The sequence below is a fragment of the Hippoglossus hippoglossus genome, chromosome 13 (genome assembly GCF_009819705.1).
Source record: "Hippoglossus hippoglossus isolate fHipHip1 chromosome 13, fHipHip1.pri, whole genome shotgun sequence".
In the NCBI taxonomy this organism is placed as follows: domain Eukaryota; kingdom Metazoa; phylum Chordata; class Actinopteri; order Pleuronectiformes; family Pleuronectidae; genus Hippoglossus; species Hippoglossus hippoglossus.
The window spans coordinates 17,519,351-17,535,206 of record NC_047163.1 but is presented as its reverse complement, the minus strand read 5'-3'; the positions used below and the strand labels follow the sequence as shown (position 1 = coordinate 17,535,206).

At 41.6% G+C, this 15,856-nt stretch overlaps 2 protein-coding genes across 6 annotated transcripts in view; both read right to left on the bottom strand.

Moving 5' to 3' along the window:
- Window positions 1-67: 67 nt before the first annotated feature.
- Window positions 68-10,754, bottom strand: LOC117773032 (NACHT and WD repeat domain-containing protein 2). Of its 2 annotated transcripts, XR_004615867.1 has the most exons (11): window positions 10,560-10,754; window positions 10,381-10,469; window positions 9,473-9,580; window positions 8,893-9,090; window positions 8,071-8,209; window positions 7,848-7,984; window positions 6,833-7,177; window positions 6,467-6,568; window positions 4,796-5,591; window positions 930-4,178; window positions 68-246 (listed from the first exon to the last, which is right to left on the bottom strand). XR_004615867.1 is itself a non-coding variant. In XM_034604722.1 (10 exons), exons 1-10 carry the CDS (start codon window positions 10,615-10,617, stop codon window positions 1,033-1,035), a joined length of 5,118 nt encoding a protein of 1,705 aa, XP_034460613.1. In that variant the 5' UTR covers window positions 10,618-10,754; the 3' UTR covers window positions 871-1,032. The 2 variants fall into 2 exon arrangements, 1 of the variants encoding a protein (XP_034460613.1); XM_034604722.1 differs by lacking the exon at window positions 68-246 and having other exon boundaries at window positions 871-4,178.
- An 889-nt stretch (window positions 10,755-11,643) lies between these two features.
- The window catches only part of LOC117772862 (F-BAR and double SH3 domains protein 2-like), a 79,300-nt gene continuing 75,087 nt past the window's right edge, over window positions 11,644-15,856 (bottom strand). For all 4 annotated transcript variants that reach the window (XM_034604400.1, XM_034604399.1, XM_034604401.1 and 1 more), the window contains one exon: window positions 11,644-15,807. In XM_034604400.1, coding sequence (XP_034460291.1) covers window positions 15,715-15,807 — 93 coding nt within the window. In that variant the 3' untranslated portion in view covers window positions 11,644-15,714. The remainder of the gene's footprint in view (window positions 15,808-15,856) is intronic.

Here is a 15,856-nt window from a genome sequence, read left to right as displayed (position 1 = left end):
GAATGTGATGTAGACATACAGAGTTGTTTTGATTTTTAATACAAAAACACACACATAATGTGGCATTTAGAGCAAATTATTTTATTTCAAATAAACGTGCCAGTCTTCTCTGGAGTAACATTACATTATGACACAGAGTGCAGAAGATGTGGTACAAGCTGATTAGCTGTTGGTTTTGGTTTCACAGAAATGAAAGTCAGGTTCTTATTTTCTCCCCAAGGGTTTATCATCCACATCAACATGAACTCAGACAATAATGAAACTGAATACACAATAGATAGAGAATGTTGTCTGGTTAGAAAACACTTCAAGCATTTTTACGCCTCTGCACTGTGGACAGCCAGTGGCCTTGTGAACATGATATCTCAGGAACTCCTTGACGTAACTTCTTTAAATTTGGTACAAACATTCACTTAGATTCAAACTAATACAACTGATGAGAATTTCCTGGTCAAAGGTCACAGTGACCTCATGTTCTTGTGAACATGATGGTAACAAAATCCTTTTATGCCATGTGAACACATTATCTTGAGAACTGAATTGAAAAAAATCATGTCAAATTTGGCACAATTGTTTACTTAGACTCTCAGATTAGGTGATTAGATTTGAGAGGTCAAAGGTCAATGGTAAAGGTAACAGTTAGCTCATATGAATCTGGAAAAAATGTATGTAGACTGAAACTGCCCTGGTTGGCAGATATACAGGGTGGTAATTCTAGTTCATTCCTGTAGAAATATAGTGTTTTTGAGTTTGAACTGATAAGGAGACCCGCCCTGACTCAGCTTCAACTGATGCTACAGTTTCTCTATAAATATTCCATTTATTCTGATGTGGTTAGTTTGTTGCAATAAACACATTCAAACCCACAAGTCACAGTTTAAGTCTCTTCTTTATTTCACTCATCGGGAACATGACAATATACATAAAATAATATCTAATATGTATCTGTTGCTTTTCACATTGTTTTCCGTGAAATGTATCATCTCATTATATTTTCAAAGCACAATCATTGTCAAACAGTATAGGATAATATTAAGGCCATATAACATTGGGGGTTGCCAGGGGTAACAAGCTGACTGGTGCTCTTTCAAAGGGGCACCGCTTCACATCACCAGTTATGTTTTCTCTGCACCTGACCAATTCCTCTCTGTCAAACATGACGTCCGAAACCGAATACACACCGAGAGACCCGTCCTCAAAACCCACATACACATATTGCTGCTTACACACAACCAGAGTCGATGGATTCTTCGACAGACTCACACTTCCTACTCTTTCCCCATCTGCAAGTCGTACAACAGTGAGGACAGGCCTCACATGCAGTTCACAGACACAGGTTGTCTCCAGGCTGATGTAGGCGGCAAAACATCCACTTTCGTCCATGCAGGCTTTAATGACGGGACCATCAGCTTTGAACGAGCACAGTCTGACCTGAGACAGGTCCAAGAGGTTGATGGTGTTATTATCAGTGGACAGCAGTGCATATCTCCCATCGGAGGACATCGGGATGTCTTGTGGCTGACACTGAAATGTGTACGGCAGCTGAAAGTGCCTGCACACGGTCTGGTCCGCTACCTTCCAGGTGTACACTGCCCCTGAGGCAGCTATCACCACCACCAAGTCTGGGTGCTCTGAGATTGTCTGGAAAGCAACGACATGGTCTGAGCTTTCCACGCAGGAGAAACGCTTACTGATGGAGCCTGACCACAGACTAGCAGCCAACAGGTCACCTTGGCGATGGCCGATGAGGAAGGTGCTCTCAGGAGACACCTTGGCGTTGGATAGGTACAGATGTATGCTGCACACAACTCTCCCATTTGCCAGCTTCCACACTTGAGACAAACCTTGTTTGGAAATACTCACCCCAAACTTATTATTAGGGGTGATCATGATATCTGTGGCTCTGCTTCCATTAATACGCAGGATGTTCTGACTTGTTTCTGTCTTCCAAATGTAAATCTCCCCTGCTGAGAGTGTCACAAGATGAATGTTATCTGCAGAAAGGCACAGTTTTTCCACAGGACCATCATGTAGAAAGTTGGCATGTGGGAAGCCTGTCTCTAAAGTCCATCTCCACACTGTCTCTGACCCGTCTGTGGCATAGAAGCGCTCCCCCGTTTCTTCAACCACCACTTCCTTCACCCCGCGCCCTAATTTCAGAGCTGCACCCGCAGCATCTATCATCTCAGAGTCCCACACTGTCAGGCAGCCGTCGTGAGTGAGACAAATGACATCTGATGCTGTTTTGAGGAGCGTGTGGGGCTGCTTGTTTGCTTCTAAGGAGAGGACACACTCCCCCGAGCTGACCCTCCACACCAAGACGAGGGCACAGGCGTCAAACGAAGCGAGGAAAAGGTGCCCACCCTGGGAGAGCACAGCCTGAGCGAAGGCTCTCCCTTTTGGAGCCAAGAACTGGTCCCACAGCTCCCAGTCACTTGCATCCCACAGTGTAACCTGGTGAGACTGACATACCAACAACATGTCAATTTCATCAGAGTGATCTGTATTGAGGACATCATTCGATTTACCGCCAGTAAATCTTTCTTTTACGAGTCTGGGCGGTCGAGTTTTGCTCGCCACATCCCATAAAGTTACGTTCCCCGTCCTGTCAACACATACCATTTCCCTCCCATCTTCACTGATGATTATAACTGTCACCGCTCTGTGATTTGAGTTTGAGCTGCTGCTGAGCAAACTGCCAAAGACTGTGTCAAATATGGAGACTGTCCCGTCGTCCAGCCCGCAGAACACGTACAAGCCATTGGATGAGCAAACCAAACGGGTCACAGAGCTCTGACACTGGAAGAGAGTCACGCTATCACTGGAAACACTAAACACACTCACAAAACTCTCATCTCTCCACCACATGAATATCTGTTTCTGACATGCAACAAAGCCCTCGACTTTCTTTGCTGTTTGTTGGCTTGAATTTGGCTCGGACTGGGTTTTCAAAGGGTCTTTCACCTCCACAAACATTTCCGGGCCTGTCACATCCCACAAGAAACATTTGTTGCATCTTGTGGAAAGCAGCACCAATCGACCGCTGCTCTTCACTCCGGTGAACTCCAGCTCCTTCTGCTCGCAGCTCAGTGACACCTTCACTACATCACATCCAGGGCCTTTCCAAATCCAAGCAGAGCCATCGTCTGTGATCTCTGCCACAATCCCACACTCTGTCACAACTGCTTCCACCACAGAAACGCTATCGGTTTTGGTCTCACACTTCAAACACTGAATGGGGGGGACAGAGGAAGGAGTAGGACAAATCAGTACACCTAACCCACTTCCTCTTTCACTCCTCTCCCGTCTGATCTCCCTGACGTAACCTTGGAGTTCAGGAATGAGCTCCAGATAAGGGAGGAGGCTTGTTTCCATCACCACAGGCAGCTGCAGAGGTACAGACTTCAGTAAGCAAGCAGAAGACTTCAGCATTCCTGCGAGGAGTCGTCTTTCTCTGAACACGATCTGTGATTTGCTATCCTCCAGCATGGCCACCAGTTCTCCTAGAAGACCTGCTCGAACCATAGCCTGGTGGAACTGCAACGACATTAATAAACCGCGCTCCAACTCCTCCCATCTGCCGCTTTGTTGCAAGTGAAATGGCAATTCTATGATTTTTCTCAAATTCACCCGACCAGAGTTTTGGGACGAACAAGTGAAGACAAACGGCTGCCTGACAATGTACATTTTCATCTCAGCCTTGTTTGGTCTACATGTCAGGTTATCAAGGAGTGGTTTAGCATTTCCACAAGCCCATCGGCCGCTGAAATAATCTGTCATCTCCGAGTGAATCTCTCTCCTCGCCTCCTGAGTGCTCAGATACCTCTTAGCCACCACCAGCTTAAAATGTCTGCTCACCCACAACAAAACAGGCGACCCTGCAGACTTCCTCCTGATGAGAAACCTCCTCAGATCCAACAGAAGTCTCTCCACGTCGATTTGTGGGACGCTCACGCTGGAGGAGGTCTGGCCCTGCTGACCATGTTCAGAGAGCACCTCATTGTCACCTGACAGGAGGTCGGCAAGCTCGACCTCTGCGAGCCCGGTCCTGGAGAGGGTGAGGAAGGAGACGGCTCGAGCCACAACAGAGGAGCCGTGTTCCATCTCGAGGTGATGCAGGAAGGCAGAGATGGATGCGTGGATGCCGTCAGGGAGAGATGATGATGTCACATCAGAATCTGGAGAGAAGGAGAGACATTAAAAGTAATCAACTGTTTTTAATGATAGGTGTAATGATAGTAACTTTTTATATTTCACATATCCAGTGGTGGTCTAACGGTACCTGAGTAAACCAGTTCCCTTCTCATTGATAACAACACACTCAGTCCCCTAAACATCCCTGATTATTATTATTCTCAAAGAAATCAAGGAAAATGTCGACACCGTATCACACTTTGTTAAAGAAAGAGAAAAATGTTTCCTAAAGCTTCCCCCTAATCCATGACCAAAACTTTCACTTCATTTCATGGTAATCCCTTCAGTAGTTTTGGTGAATGCTGCTAAATAACAGACAAACACAGAAAACCTAACCTGCTTGGTGGAGGTAAGAACTACAGTCCCCAGCAGGTTAGGAAATAATTTTCAAAAGTAAGACAAACTAATTATTTATGACCCATTTTCTAAAGATTTGCATCTTCAGTGGGAAAGAATGGGCTTCTGGACCTGTGCTAGAGACATGTTAGAGAGGCTGGAAATGACTGATGTTGTTGCTTTGGGTCTTTTTATGAGATTTGCTCTTGACTATAAGAAAATGTACTAAATAACCAGTTATATTGTTATTTGTTTTCTGTCATACCGGAGAACCAGAGCAAGGTATGCACATGAAGGAGTCGAGCATAGAGAGTCAGGCAGCAGGAGCTCAGCGCCTGGTTCACCAGAGCCTGTTGTCCTGACGTTATCCTCCTGCCTGAACTGCTCAGCAGCGACGCCAACAACTTCACACACTCCTTCCTGTTTGCCGATCCCAACCGTACACAAACGCATCCCGACTCCCTCTCACTGCCACCTTGGTAATGTAGTTTAATGGCCTGTAGGACATGTGTTCGGTTGGAGGAGACTGTGAGAAACAGTTTGACTCCAGGAGGGAGGGGAGACGGGAGGCTCTCAATGATCTGAAGACAAACTAATTTGTTTTCGATTTGATCCAGGCCACTGAGGTTTAGAAGCAGAGGCTGTTTGGGAGAAGGCAGACGGGACAGGAGGGAGGAGAGACGTTCTCTAAGCTCAGACGCCCTGATGTCAGGTTTGATGATGCCGGGACACAATCCTCTAGGAGCTGGGCTTTGTTTGGTACAACGGTTTAGGTTAAAGTCAGAAACATGCTCGCTGGTGGTGGGTTCACGCTGAGAATCCAGAGCGGGTGTTGGGCTGCAGCTGGAGTTGGGGTCTTTGGGGTCAGTGATGCAGCCATGATAGTCTGTGGTGGTGGCAAGGTGGATGCTGGGACCCTTTTTAGAGGAGGAGTCACTGTGGTATCTGTTTTCTATTTGATAACACAGGCTGGACAACAGGTGTGTTGGGGAAAGCATCTGCTGCAGGTTGTAAAAATAAGTGATGACCACAGGATCGCTGTGTGGAAGCCATGACCTCATCTGTAGAGAGAGACAGAGACTTGTTTTCATGTTATTAAGACCATACGGTACCGACTCCTGTAGCAATGACTCATAATGTAAATCTCTCTGAGGCACTGGTTTGTCATTATGTTTGTTTACATCTGATTTCTTTACTGGATTAGTGGGTAGTTTCTCGTAATGCAGCTAATTATAGATACTGATAACAATTTAATCTCTTTAACTCTTAAAATAATCTGGAGTAGAGCTGAAAAGCTTCCAGCTGATTGTTGTGAGTAGCAATTAATATCACAGTTATTTGCCCATGAAATGTCTGGAAATAGTGAAAAATTACCTTTTCCTTTTCCACAATCCAATTTTTTTTCCATGATTTTATTTTATATTCAACAACTATATTCTAACTTTTGTGGAAAAAACTGCCATTTCTTACGATTTAATGTCTGAATCATTGCGTGACCCCCTTGGGGTCCTGGTCCCCAATTTAGGAACCCCTGAACTGGATGATTGGGAAACTATAAATTAAAATATTCATATCCGAGAGGCTAAAAGCCATTTACATTTTTGTTGAACAATTAATCAATTATCAAAGTGGTTGCTGATTCATTTTCTGCCACACAAATAATATGATTATTCGAATAATTATTTCATTTTTTAAGTGCTTCAAGGCTGGACAAACACGTCTTATCCCATTTAACAGTAGATTAAAACGTTTTTAGACCACTACAATTTTCTTTTAAGTGAAATGGAAGAAGAAAATTGGTGAATGTTCTTCTCACTTCATTATATCTCTGTTTTGTAGCTTTATTTTATTCATTGACTTCCTGAAATAGAAACTGTCTCAAACAACAAGAGAATGTCAGTTTAATATTACTGAGTTAAACGTTTATTTCACTCACTTGTTGAGCACAGTGTGCCAGCAGTACTGTCTTCCCAGTGCATGGCCCTCCTACCACCACTAGTGGGCACTGTTGGTCACTCTGCTTCACATAGGCTCTGATCTACAACCATGGAAAGTAAACACTAGTGATGCTATGGTGCAGAGAAAATGTTAGAATATAGTTTTTAATAATATAACAATCACAAATAATCAAATAAAAGAAAGCTACTGAACTGTAAAGCACTGAATGTTACTGTTAAACTGAGACCCCATGGGCTACTTGTTCTTAATCTCCCTCAGTGATTAATCCTTCACCCTGCGGAGCAGTGGTGACAATATCTACATCTCAAACATTTTTTTGTCCATAAAACACCTTCATCCTCACCTCTTCCTCCTCTGGTCGAATGACATCATAAAATCGTGACAGGGAGTCACACAGCTCCTCCTGCTCGGCCCACTCTCGGGTCAGCGCGTCACCGAGCTGCGTCTGGTTCCAGGTTTCTGATGGGTTCAAGCTGTCAATCAGCCCCATGAGGTCAGAGCACACCTGCTGGCACAGAGACTCAGTGTAGCCCCGCCTTCTGGCAGATGTGTAACCATAGCGACGGTTACACTCTGTGGTGGTGGTGTAAACTTGAATCCAACGGGAAGCGATGAGACCGGGCAGGAAGTTGTCACTGAGTTCTGAGAGAAAATGTTGGTCAGATGGTGCGAATCTTAGGTCTGAGGCCTGAGAAGACAGGAGGTGGAAATAATTAGTTTATTACCATCTGCATCTGGGCGACACGGTGGTGCAGTGGCTAACCACTGCATCTTCTTGCTTTAAAGCAATTCAGTCAGACAACTCACGTTCAAACGTTTATTGCAGCAGTAGAACAGGTTTAGTGTTTGGTGTCTAGGCTCCAACTTAATCACTCCCTAAAACACGTTTCTCTGTCAGGAACTTATTATAAACTTAAATGAAAGATGCAGGATGATGTTACTAGAGGCATAATTCTTATACCACATTTAGTGGAAACATCATTCTTGATATCTTGAAGGTTTGTAGCAGTTTATATAGGCAATTTATTTAAAATAACTTAATAACTTAATTTTGACATACACACTGTTTCGTATAGCCCCACTAGCTCTTTCTATATATAGAAAAAGTAAAAAAATTTCCCTTTCAAATACAAATTTTCATAACTAAGAACAAAAAAGATGAATGGTAATGCATAAGTGAATCTGAATTCTTTCATTCGTCCCTGCTTGTCTATGCATGGAAGTGACTGTAATGACTCTAATATAATGAATGAGTGCCTCATTAATGTGACCTGAGTGAAAGTGAGGTGTATTACGATATTATGAATCTGTGCTGAAGGGTAATTTAATGCTGATGAGCAAGTGATGGAAGATTTGACCTCTGACTGTGAATGTATCCGTCCTCTCTCTGTCTCTCGCTCAGCATTCACGACCTTGTTGACGTAGACCAGGCAGCGTCCGATCGTGTCATGATCAGGACGCTCGTCCAGAGCAAATCGCAGATCTGCGTCGAGGGCTGGAGAGAAGATGAAAAGCATTCAACTTTGATTAAAAACACACACACACACACACGTAGACACACACAGACAGTTTATATCTGACCTGATCTGTAGTATGTGTGGCCTCTCTCTGGGGTCATTAGATTGTTGTGGACACACAGACTCACAGTCATCTGAATTATCTTCATCAGCTCGTCTTCTTTCGCTTTCATCATGCTCCACTCTTCCTTATCAATCCCTGCCTGATTCACAAAAACAGTTGGATACTTTTTAGAAAAAAAGTTCCACACTAATAGCTGTGGTGACTCATTTTATAAAAGTAAAACATGATAAATTTGTCACTAAAATTATAATCACACTTTCACAGAAATACTGTTATCTGACATTCAGAATATAAACACTGGAGAGAAATCAGGATTATTGACTCTTCAGATTATTTCCTGATATTTCAAAATGTTTTGTATGGTTTTATAAAAAAAGAAAATATTTATTTAGAGTGCTTTTAATTTTGAAGAAGCATCAGGTAAAAACCTATTACATTTTGGTGTGGATCCAGGATTTCTTTTTACCTTTCTTTAACATCACAAGATGGATATTTTTTAATGTTGCATCAGTTTCCCAGGGAATAATTCGTGGATCTTGATGACTGTATTCAATCTGGTGCAGATGGATGGAATTTAAGGGGGACTGTTGGGCCATGGTGGATTTACAGTATGTGCCTTTTTTGTGTTTGTTTATTCCTCTGCCATTCAAAAACAGATCTGCCACACATCTATAATCAATCACTCACATTCAATTCTCAATGCTTACTTCTAATCTTACTTCTGTCCACTTAATGAAAGCTAATCCTAATTTATAAACATAGGCTAAGTGAAGATGTTGGGTGGAGCACAGTGAGTAAACCCTGAGTTAGTGTTGGTCATGCCTGAGGCCTGCAGGGGGCTCTGTGTGGGGGTCTCAGGCAGTAGGAGGGAGGGATGGTGTTCTCGTCCCTCTGGTAAAGTCTCTCCAGCTCCTGGGTGCTGATGCCCCCCCGCTGGCTTTGCTGCAGCAGCAGTTGGAACTCTGACACCTCCACCTGAGCAGGAAGACTGGCTGCTCCATACTGGTGACCTACCAGAGCCTACAGCACCGCCATGTGGACACAGAGGGAACATCAGAGTGTGAATACATCTTTAAGAGCAGACTAGTACAAATTTGTGTTGACTAGTGCAGTGCCTGTGTTAAAGCTCCGGGGCTACGTCTGAATTATTATTTATCATTAGTGATTCCTCCTCAAACAGTTCTACAATATACTGTCACTTTTTATTGTTTTGGTTGCAGAGCTTTTTACAAACAGTAACTTTGTGTTCATCCTACCTGGTTTATCGGCAATGAAGATTTTATTGTCAATGTTTTTCATAAAATAAAACTGAAATTGCTTTATTACTGTTCATGTCTGTGGCTTTTATATCAGCTGTTCTAGTCTACACTCATTACATTATAACTGGTGCGGATTCATTTACCAGTAAAAAAGGTCCAGATGAGCTCTCTCTGCATTCGTTAATCAGCTGCTGCCTGGTGTTTTCATCCGGCCAACGACTGCGATCACTGGACTCAAAGGGGTCTATCACCTGCACAGACAGACACACACACACACACACACACACACACACACACACACACACACACACACACACACACACACACACACAAATAATGGTTCAACGAGCTAGAATGGAATTGACTGATAATTCAGTTTATGAAAAGCACATAGTCAGGTGCAGTAACAATCAGCCCTGTGGTGGCTCAGTAAGGTATCATGTTCCTCTATCTTTGTAATTACACATGCTGATGAATGGGGAGAAGCTACGTGAGCTGGCTGAACTGCCTGGGGGGGATCTGAAATACACACATGCATGAACGCAAACCAACACAGTCGCGTTACAGCTGCTCACCATTCTATTCTCCTTCTTTTTTGTCAAATTTAATCAGGCGAGGGTAGCTGGAATTGAATGCAGTTTTACAGTGATGGCCTCTGGGGGGTAGAGTTAAAGGATATAAGACACACACAAACAATCTACTTTAAATTTTACTCCAGTGAGAGGAAACATTTTATTAGACCTTCAGTTAATCGGTTGATAAAAGCAAATAAAAACGACTTAATGTTAATAATTCATTCCAGACCAATTCTAAGTTACAGAGTTTTGTCCACTGGGTCACACCTGAATGCTCCTCCGAGTTTTAAAGGCCATTCATAGTGAGTGAGTGTGATTATAACATGACTGTCTCTCTTTATGTGGCATCAACAGTGTCTGAACTTGAAAAAGACTGAAAGGTTATGAAACTTGTATCACCTCTTCTGCTGCAACACAACCAAACACAATAGTGAAAAGTGGAGTGTGTGTGTGAGTGTGTGTATGTGTGTACTCACGCTGAAGTCCAGTCCCCATGTGTGTCTGCAGTGCTCTCTAAGTTTGGGGAAACCGCTTTCTCTCAGAGCTCTGCGCTCTACCACGCTGTCTACACAGAGCATTAACACAAACAGGATATGTTTCACAAAAAAACCCCCTGAGAAACAACAACCAGACGTGAACGTGTACGTCTACTCACCCTCAGGGTTGGAGCACAGATAGAGCTTCACACAGGACGAGCGGCAGGTGGAGTCCATTTGTTTCCCTCTGGAGCTCCTGACAAATCATGAGCTATAACTAAAGACATACAGTACAAAGAAAGTCCGCATGGAGGTTTTCATGGTCCAAATCAAAAGTTCATAGTTGCTGCTTCTACTCTGCGTTGTTGTGTCTCTTTTCCCTCCTGCTCCACTCAGGAAATCCTCATTTATTTCGTGTCACCATGATCACACCCACTTCTAGAGACTGGAACGTCTGTGCAACACATACAGTAATTATTAGTTGTGTATGTAACGCTTACATTTCCAGGACAGGTGTTTACAAACAGACAAATACACACATTATAATTTAGAATCACACACAAAATGAGCTCAAAAAACTAAACAAAAAAACGAATTTTCCATATTTTTTTATTAATTAACATTTGTACACAATAAATACAAACTTTGTTTTTTTGTACAGCCAATAATAATAATAATATGCAGAAAGACTTTTGCATCTTTACTCATATTGTCACCATGGCAACAGTCTGTGAAGAGGGAGAAGGCCAGTTGTTCCACCACCTCGTGAATAACTGCAGTGTTAGAGCTGCTGCAAATCCCAGGATGAAAAATTAAGAATTATACAATACATTAAAAAAACAACAGGCTCATACCAAATAAGTCAACACTGTAGTGAAGCAAAAGGTCTGTCAAAAAGGGAAAATAATCATGTTCAAAGTGTCAACTGGCAACAGAAAGTTTTATACTTGATAGATTAACAGATTTTAACGCTGTGTGAGTTCGGTGGGACGCTGCAGTAAACCATAAACTTCAAAACAAGTTTGAAAACCAGTATAAATAAGATCTCAGAGAGATCGAGGAGAGGCTGTTGCTCAGGTCGCCCTGAGTCTAGTTCCGCTCTAGTTCCCACAACAGCAGAGGAGCAGGGGTCTGGATCTAGACTTGAACTACTTCCAGAATGCTAAACTTTGTTCAGAACGGATGCTGCACAAAAATGTCTTGTTTGGAAAAGCGGACGCAAAAACCAAAAGGGTGTTTTTAGTTTTTTTCATACATTATTCACCTCCACTCTTCAAACCAATCAATTTAAATTCTGAAGCTGTGTCCCAATGTCCGTAATAATACTATATAGTGTGAACTTTTGCAGTCAGTTTATAATGAATTAATACACTTTACAGTTGTGCAATAATTAAATATGAACTGTGAAACTGCAGGTTGGAGCAGGACTGATAAATATCACTAAACAGAAAGCAAACACTTTCTGCTTTCCAAACATCATTTCCAGTTATGTGGAGCTCCATAATTTCTTATGTGTGTGCAACGTGGTAGAGTGGTGTGTGCTCATCAACCACTCAAGAAAAAAGAAAATGTAGCATCCAAACGGACATGTCTGTGTTTATTTCAAATGTCTCCAGTGTGAAAGCAAACCCTGCTCAAAATAAATATGTAGGAAGGAACTGGGCAAAGTCTTCAGTCGAACACAGATCTGATCCAAATTTCTCCTCTCTCCTAACAATTACACACCCAAACAGTTCGGCCAATCTCAGGACCCAAAAAGAAAAACAAATTTTCTCCATATTTTCATTCAAAATCATCCCTAATTTTTTTTCTCTGTTGTTTATAAATTAAGGAAAACACCAATTTACATTGTCCACAATTACCTCTCCATCCCTTTAGAAGAGTGGAGAGTTAAAAATCAAAGTATCAGTCACACTGAAACAAAAAGGATCCACTAGAGCGTTGGATTGAAAAGAACGACTCTCATCATCTGTATTTGTAACGACAGTGATTCGTCAGAGTCATTTCTAAGTGTCCTGCTGCTACGTGGAGGAACTGCTACTCTTCAGGGAAGGTACACATAAATAAAAGTGCTACGCTGGAGTTTAAAAGGCTTGATGGGTATTTAAGGGGAAAGATTTACTTACTTTAAGTAAAAAAACACACAGCATAATTCAGCTTTGAATGTCGTTTGCTACTTCAATATGATGTACTTTTTCTATACATCTCTTTCTCTTCTCTGTTTCTACCAAGTTTAGGTGAAATGTTAGACACCAGGAAAAGATAAGGGTGATGTAGAATTGGAAACTTCAAAGGCTCATTTGTTTTCATGGATGTTTTCTCTGCTCCATTAAAAAGCCAGACTCCCATAGCAATGTGAAGGAGATGCTTAGCAACAGAGAAAAATAATACCTGCGAATGTAATGCATGTCAAATAAAAAAAAAGGATATATGTTACAGGTGAATAAAATCAATGTGAGATATGATCCGTCGGGATAAAAGTCATACAGTTCATTATGTGATTATTAAAATCTTCTGACCCCCAAAATATTTTTATTGTATGTATCATCTCAAATAAAACTTTTTTCTGTCACCACATAGTGAATACCAACGATTTCAGTGCCTTTCGAAGCACCGCTCTCCTCCTCCTGAATCATAGACTATATAAAGATGGACCACATGACGGTTCCCAAAAGTGAAGCCAAAGTGTTTTAATCGCCACCTGGTGGCTGACTGCAGGATAATCACACCTTCTCCGTGTTAGTGGATGGGACATGAGCCAAATTAAAAAGTCAAATACGTTTTTCTCAAAGATGATTTCTGTCATCTTAGGTAGTTCTTATTATATTGATATATGTTTTTAAAAAATTGTATGTTTGATTTGAAATAGTTGTTTGATGCTATAAAAAACGATTGGTCGAGCCCGTGTATCGGCGGGACCTCGCTACCATGGCTCCATCCCCCAATCGCTACAGACTCTGGCTTCAAAAGATGGCAGGACATCAGGATATTTGGCTTCATTTCTGGACGGTGGGGGGGAAGTGGAGACGTGTCGTCCATCTTTATACAGTCGATGTCCCTAACCAATCAGTGATACAACCACAGAGCATGTCACAGAATGAGAGAAGATATAGCAAGGTGTGTAATATCATGTATTCATGTGTGTATATGATAGCTACTGATTCACACTGACTGCCGATGGACAGAACAGACACTAGAGAAGAGAGGGAGAGAAAAGAAGGGAGAATGGTGGAAAGGTGGAGTTAAGAGCAGAAGGGAGGATCCAGCCTCCTTTTACTCCCTTTTCTTCTCCATCCTGTCCTCCCCTCTCTCCTTTCATCCCTCCTTCATACTGTATTTACAATGCCCTCTCAGTATAAGACAAGAATAAAACTTCCACTACATATCAGACATGGTCGTCCACTCAGCAGAGTTAGTCTATATGAAACGCTGTGCATAACATTCCTATGACAACAGTAATGTACTGTACTAATACACATTGAATACGTATGATGATAAGGACTATATATGTGGAGCAACGGGCTGGGGAGGGGGACCCTGTGTCCACACACCCAGTTTCTCTGTCCATATGCTTCAACCCTCACGACACTCCCAAACAGGACTTACTCCCTTCCATCAAACTTAAAGTCTACGGAGCCCTAACACTCAGACACAAAGGTTGTAGGAAGTTATCAGATATGCCCAAAAATGTAATAGTTTTAAAACTACTTTTTTTAACCAACAAACACTTTATTGTAGTTTTATATTCGATTAACTTTAAAAAAAATATTTTTACTGCTTCTTTATTTCACACACATATTTAATCATTCATGTGTTTTTTCAACCACATATTTCCAATTTGGGAATTTTCTCATATATGTATTTGTGCAGCAGTGTAGTTTTGGGCAGTTTACTTAACTGAGTGCACTTATTAACTAATGTTAGCCACCATTCTGAAGCTAACTTCATAAGCTACATATGTTTTGAGTTCAATTTTTTTCATATCATGAGAAAAGAGACATTAAAGCTCTCACATCAAGGATCACACAAGTTCAAGGATTACTTCCACCATAGTTCACTTCCCTTATTACACAGGAGAGCACAGTAAAGAGACATTTGGTTACACACCGAAGTTAAACGAGCTCAGCACCAATATTCAGTTTGCTACCTAGCTGAATCTTTCTTTAAATATTTATATTTCTATATATCTTACTGCGTAATGCTGTAGCTAATGCATTTTAGCCTGCGGGCTACTTGCTGCGCTACAATGCTACTTGGAAGATCACAGAATTCTTTATCAAGATCACAAAAGAAATACGACAAATATTTTGTAGATGTGTGTAACCAGATGTCTCTTTACTCAAAATGAACTTTTTATGCAGTGACTGGTGTAGTTTTATGAAACCATTAGCTTCAGATAGTTGGAAGAACAGGCCTGCTCAGCTAAAAGTGTTGAGTGTGTTTTGATACCAGTGGTTGCCACGTCTCAAGTACTCCAAATATCAAGAGTTTTCCCAATTCTTTGTCATATTTGCAGTATGACAATTAGAAATATGGTGAGGAAAAGGATATGTTGTGTGGAGTTCATTTATAAATGATTAAATATGTGCAAAGACCAAAACAAAAGTAAATAAATACATTTAAAATAGAAAATTTAAATTTATTGATACTAACTAATTGGTAGTAAATTTAAATAAAAAAATGTACTTGCTCGTTGAAGGTTAAATAAAAGTACAAAACTTTACATTTATTAATATTGAAAGTTGCTATTTAACAAATACTATCATTCATGTATCTAGTTATATTTTGGATTTGTCTGATAAGCCTTTACTATAATTAGTGAGTTTCAGGGCTCCAAAAACATTTCTCATGCTTCATGATTATTTGTCAGCAGGTCAGTGAACGCAGCAGAGCGATCTGCCTGCTCAGAGAAATAATCTCTGATATCTTGAATAAGTTTAACAAGATAAAAGAAAACTTCCTCTTCCTCCTTTCGCTGTGCTCTGGTTTGAGGTGAGTTTGAGGTGAAGTTTTAAGGCAAGAATGGAGGGATGGGGGAGGGCAGGGAGCGATGCGGAGGCAGCTACTGCTGCACTTGATTAGAAATCTAATACGATTATTTAATTGAATACTCTGCCTTTATCTCTTCTCTCCTTCACTGGAGGAGGAGGGAAAGGAAGATGCGGAGTGGCCGGAGGTCGTCGACGTGGTTCAGTTCAGTTTACTTCACATCTCTTTATTTGAGCTCACTTCACTTCAGAGCTGTTCAGTTCCTCGGCCTGAAGGATAAGTCTGTGTGTCATCTTGTTTCTTGAATTTGTTGTGTATACAACGGCTTGCTGAGTAGTCTGTCTGTCACACCAGTGTGATCTCCACCTCCTCCGTCTTGTCGCTCTTCTCTTGCTGTCTCCGGGCGTGTTGTTTAGGTGGAGGAGGAGCAGCCCGCACCTGCAGCAGAGACACAAAACTCAATAAACACTGAATTCAAGAAGAAAAA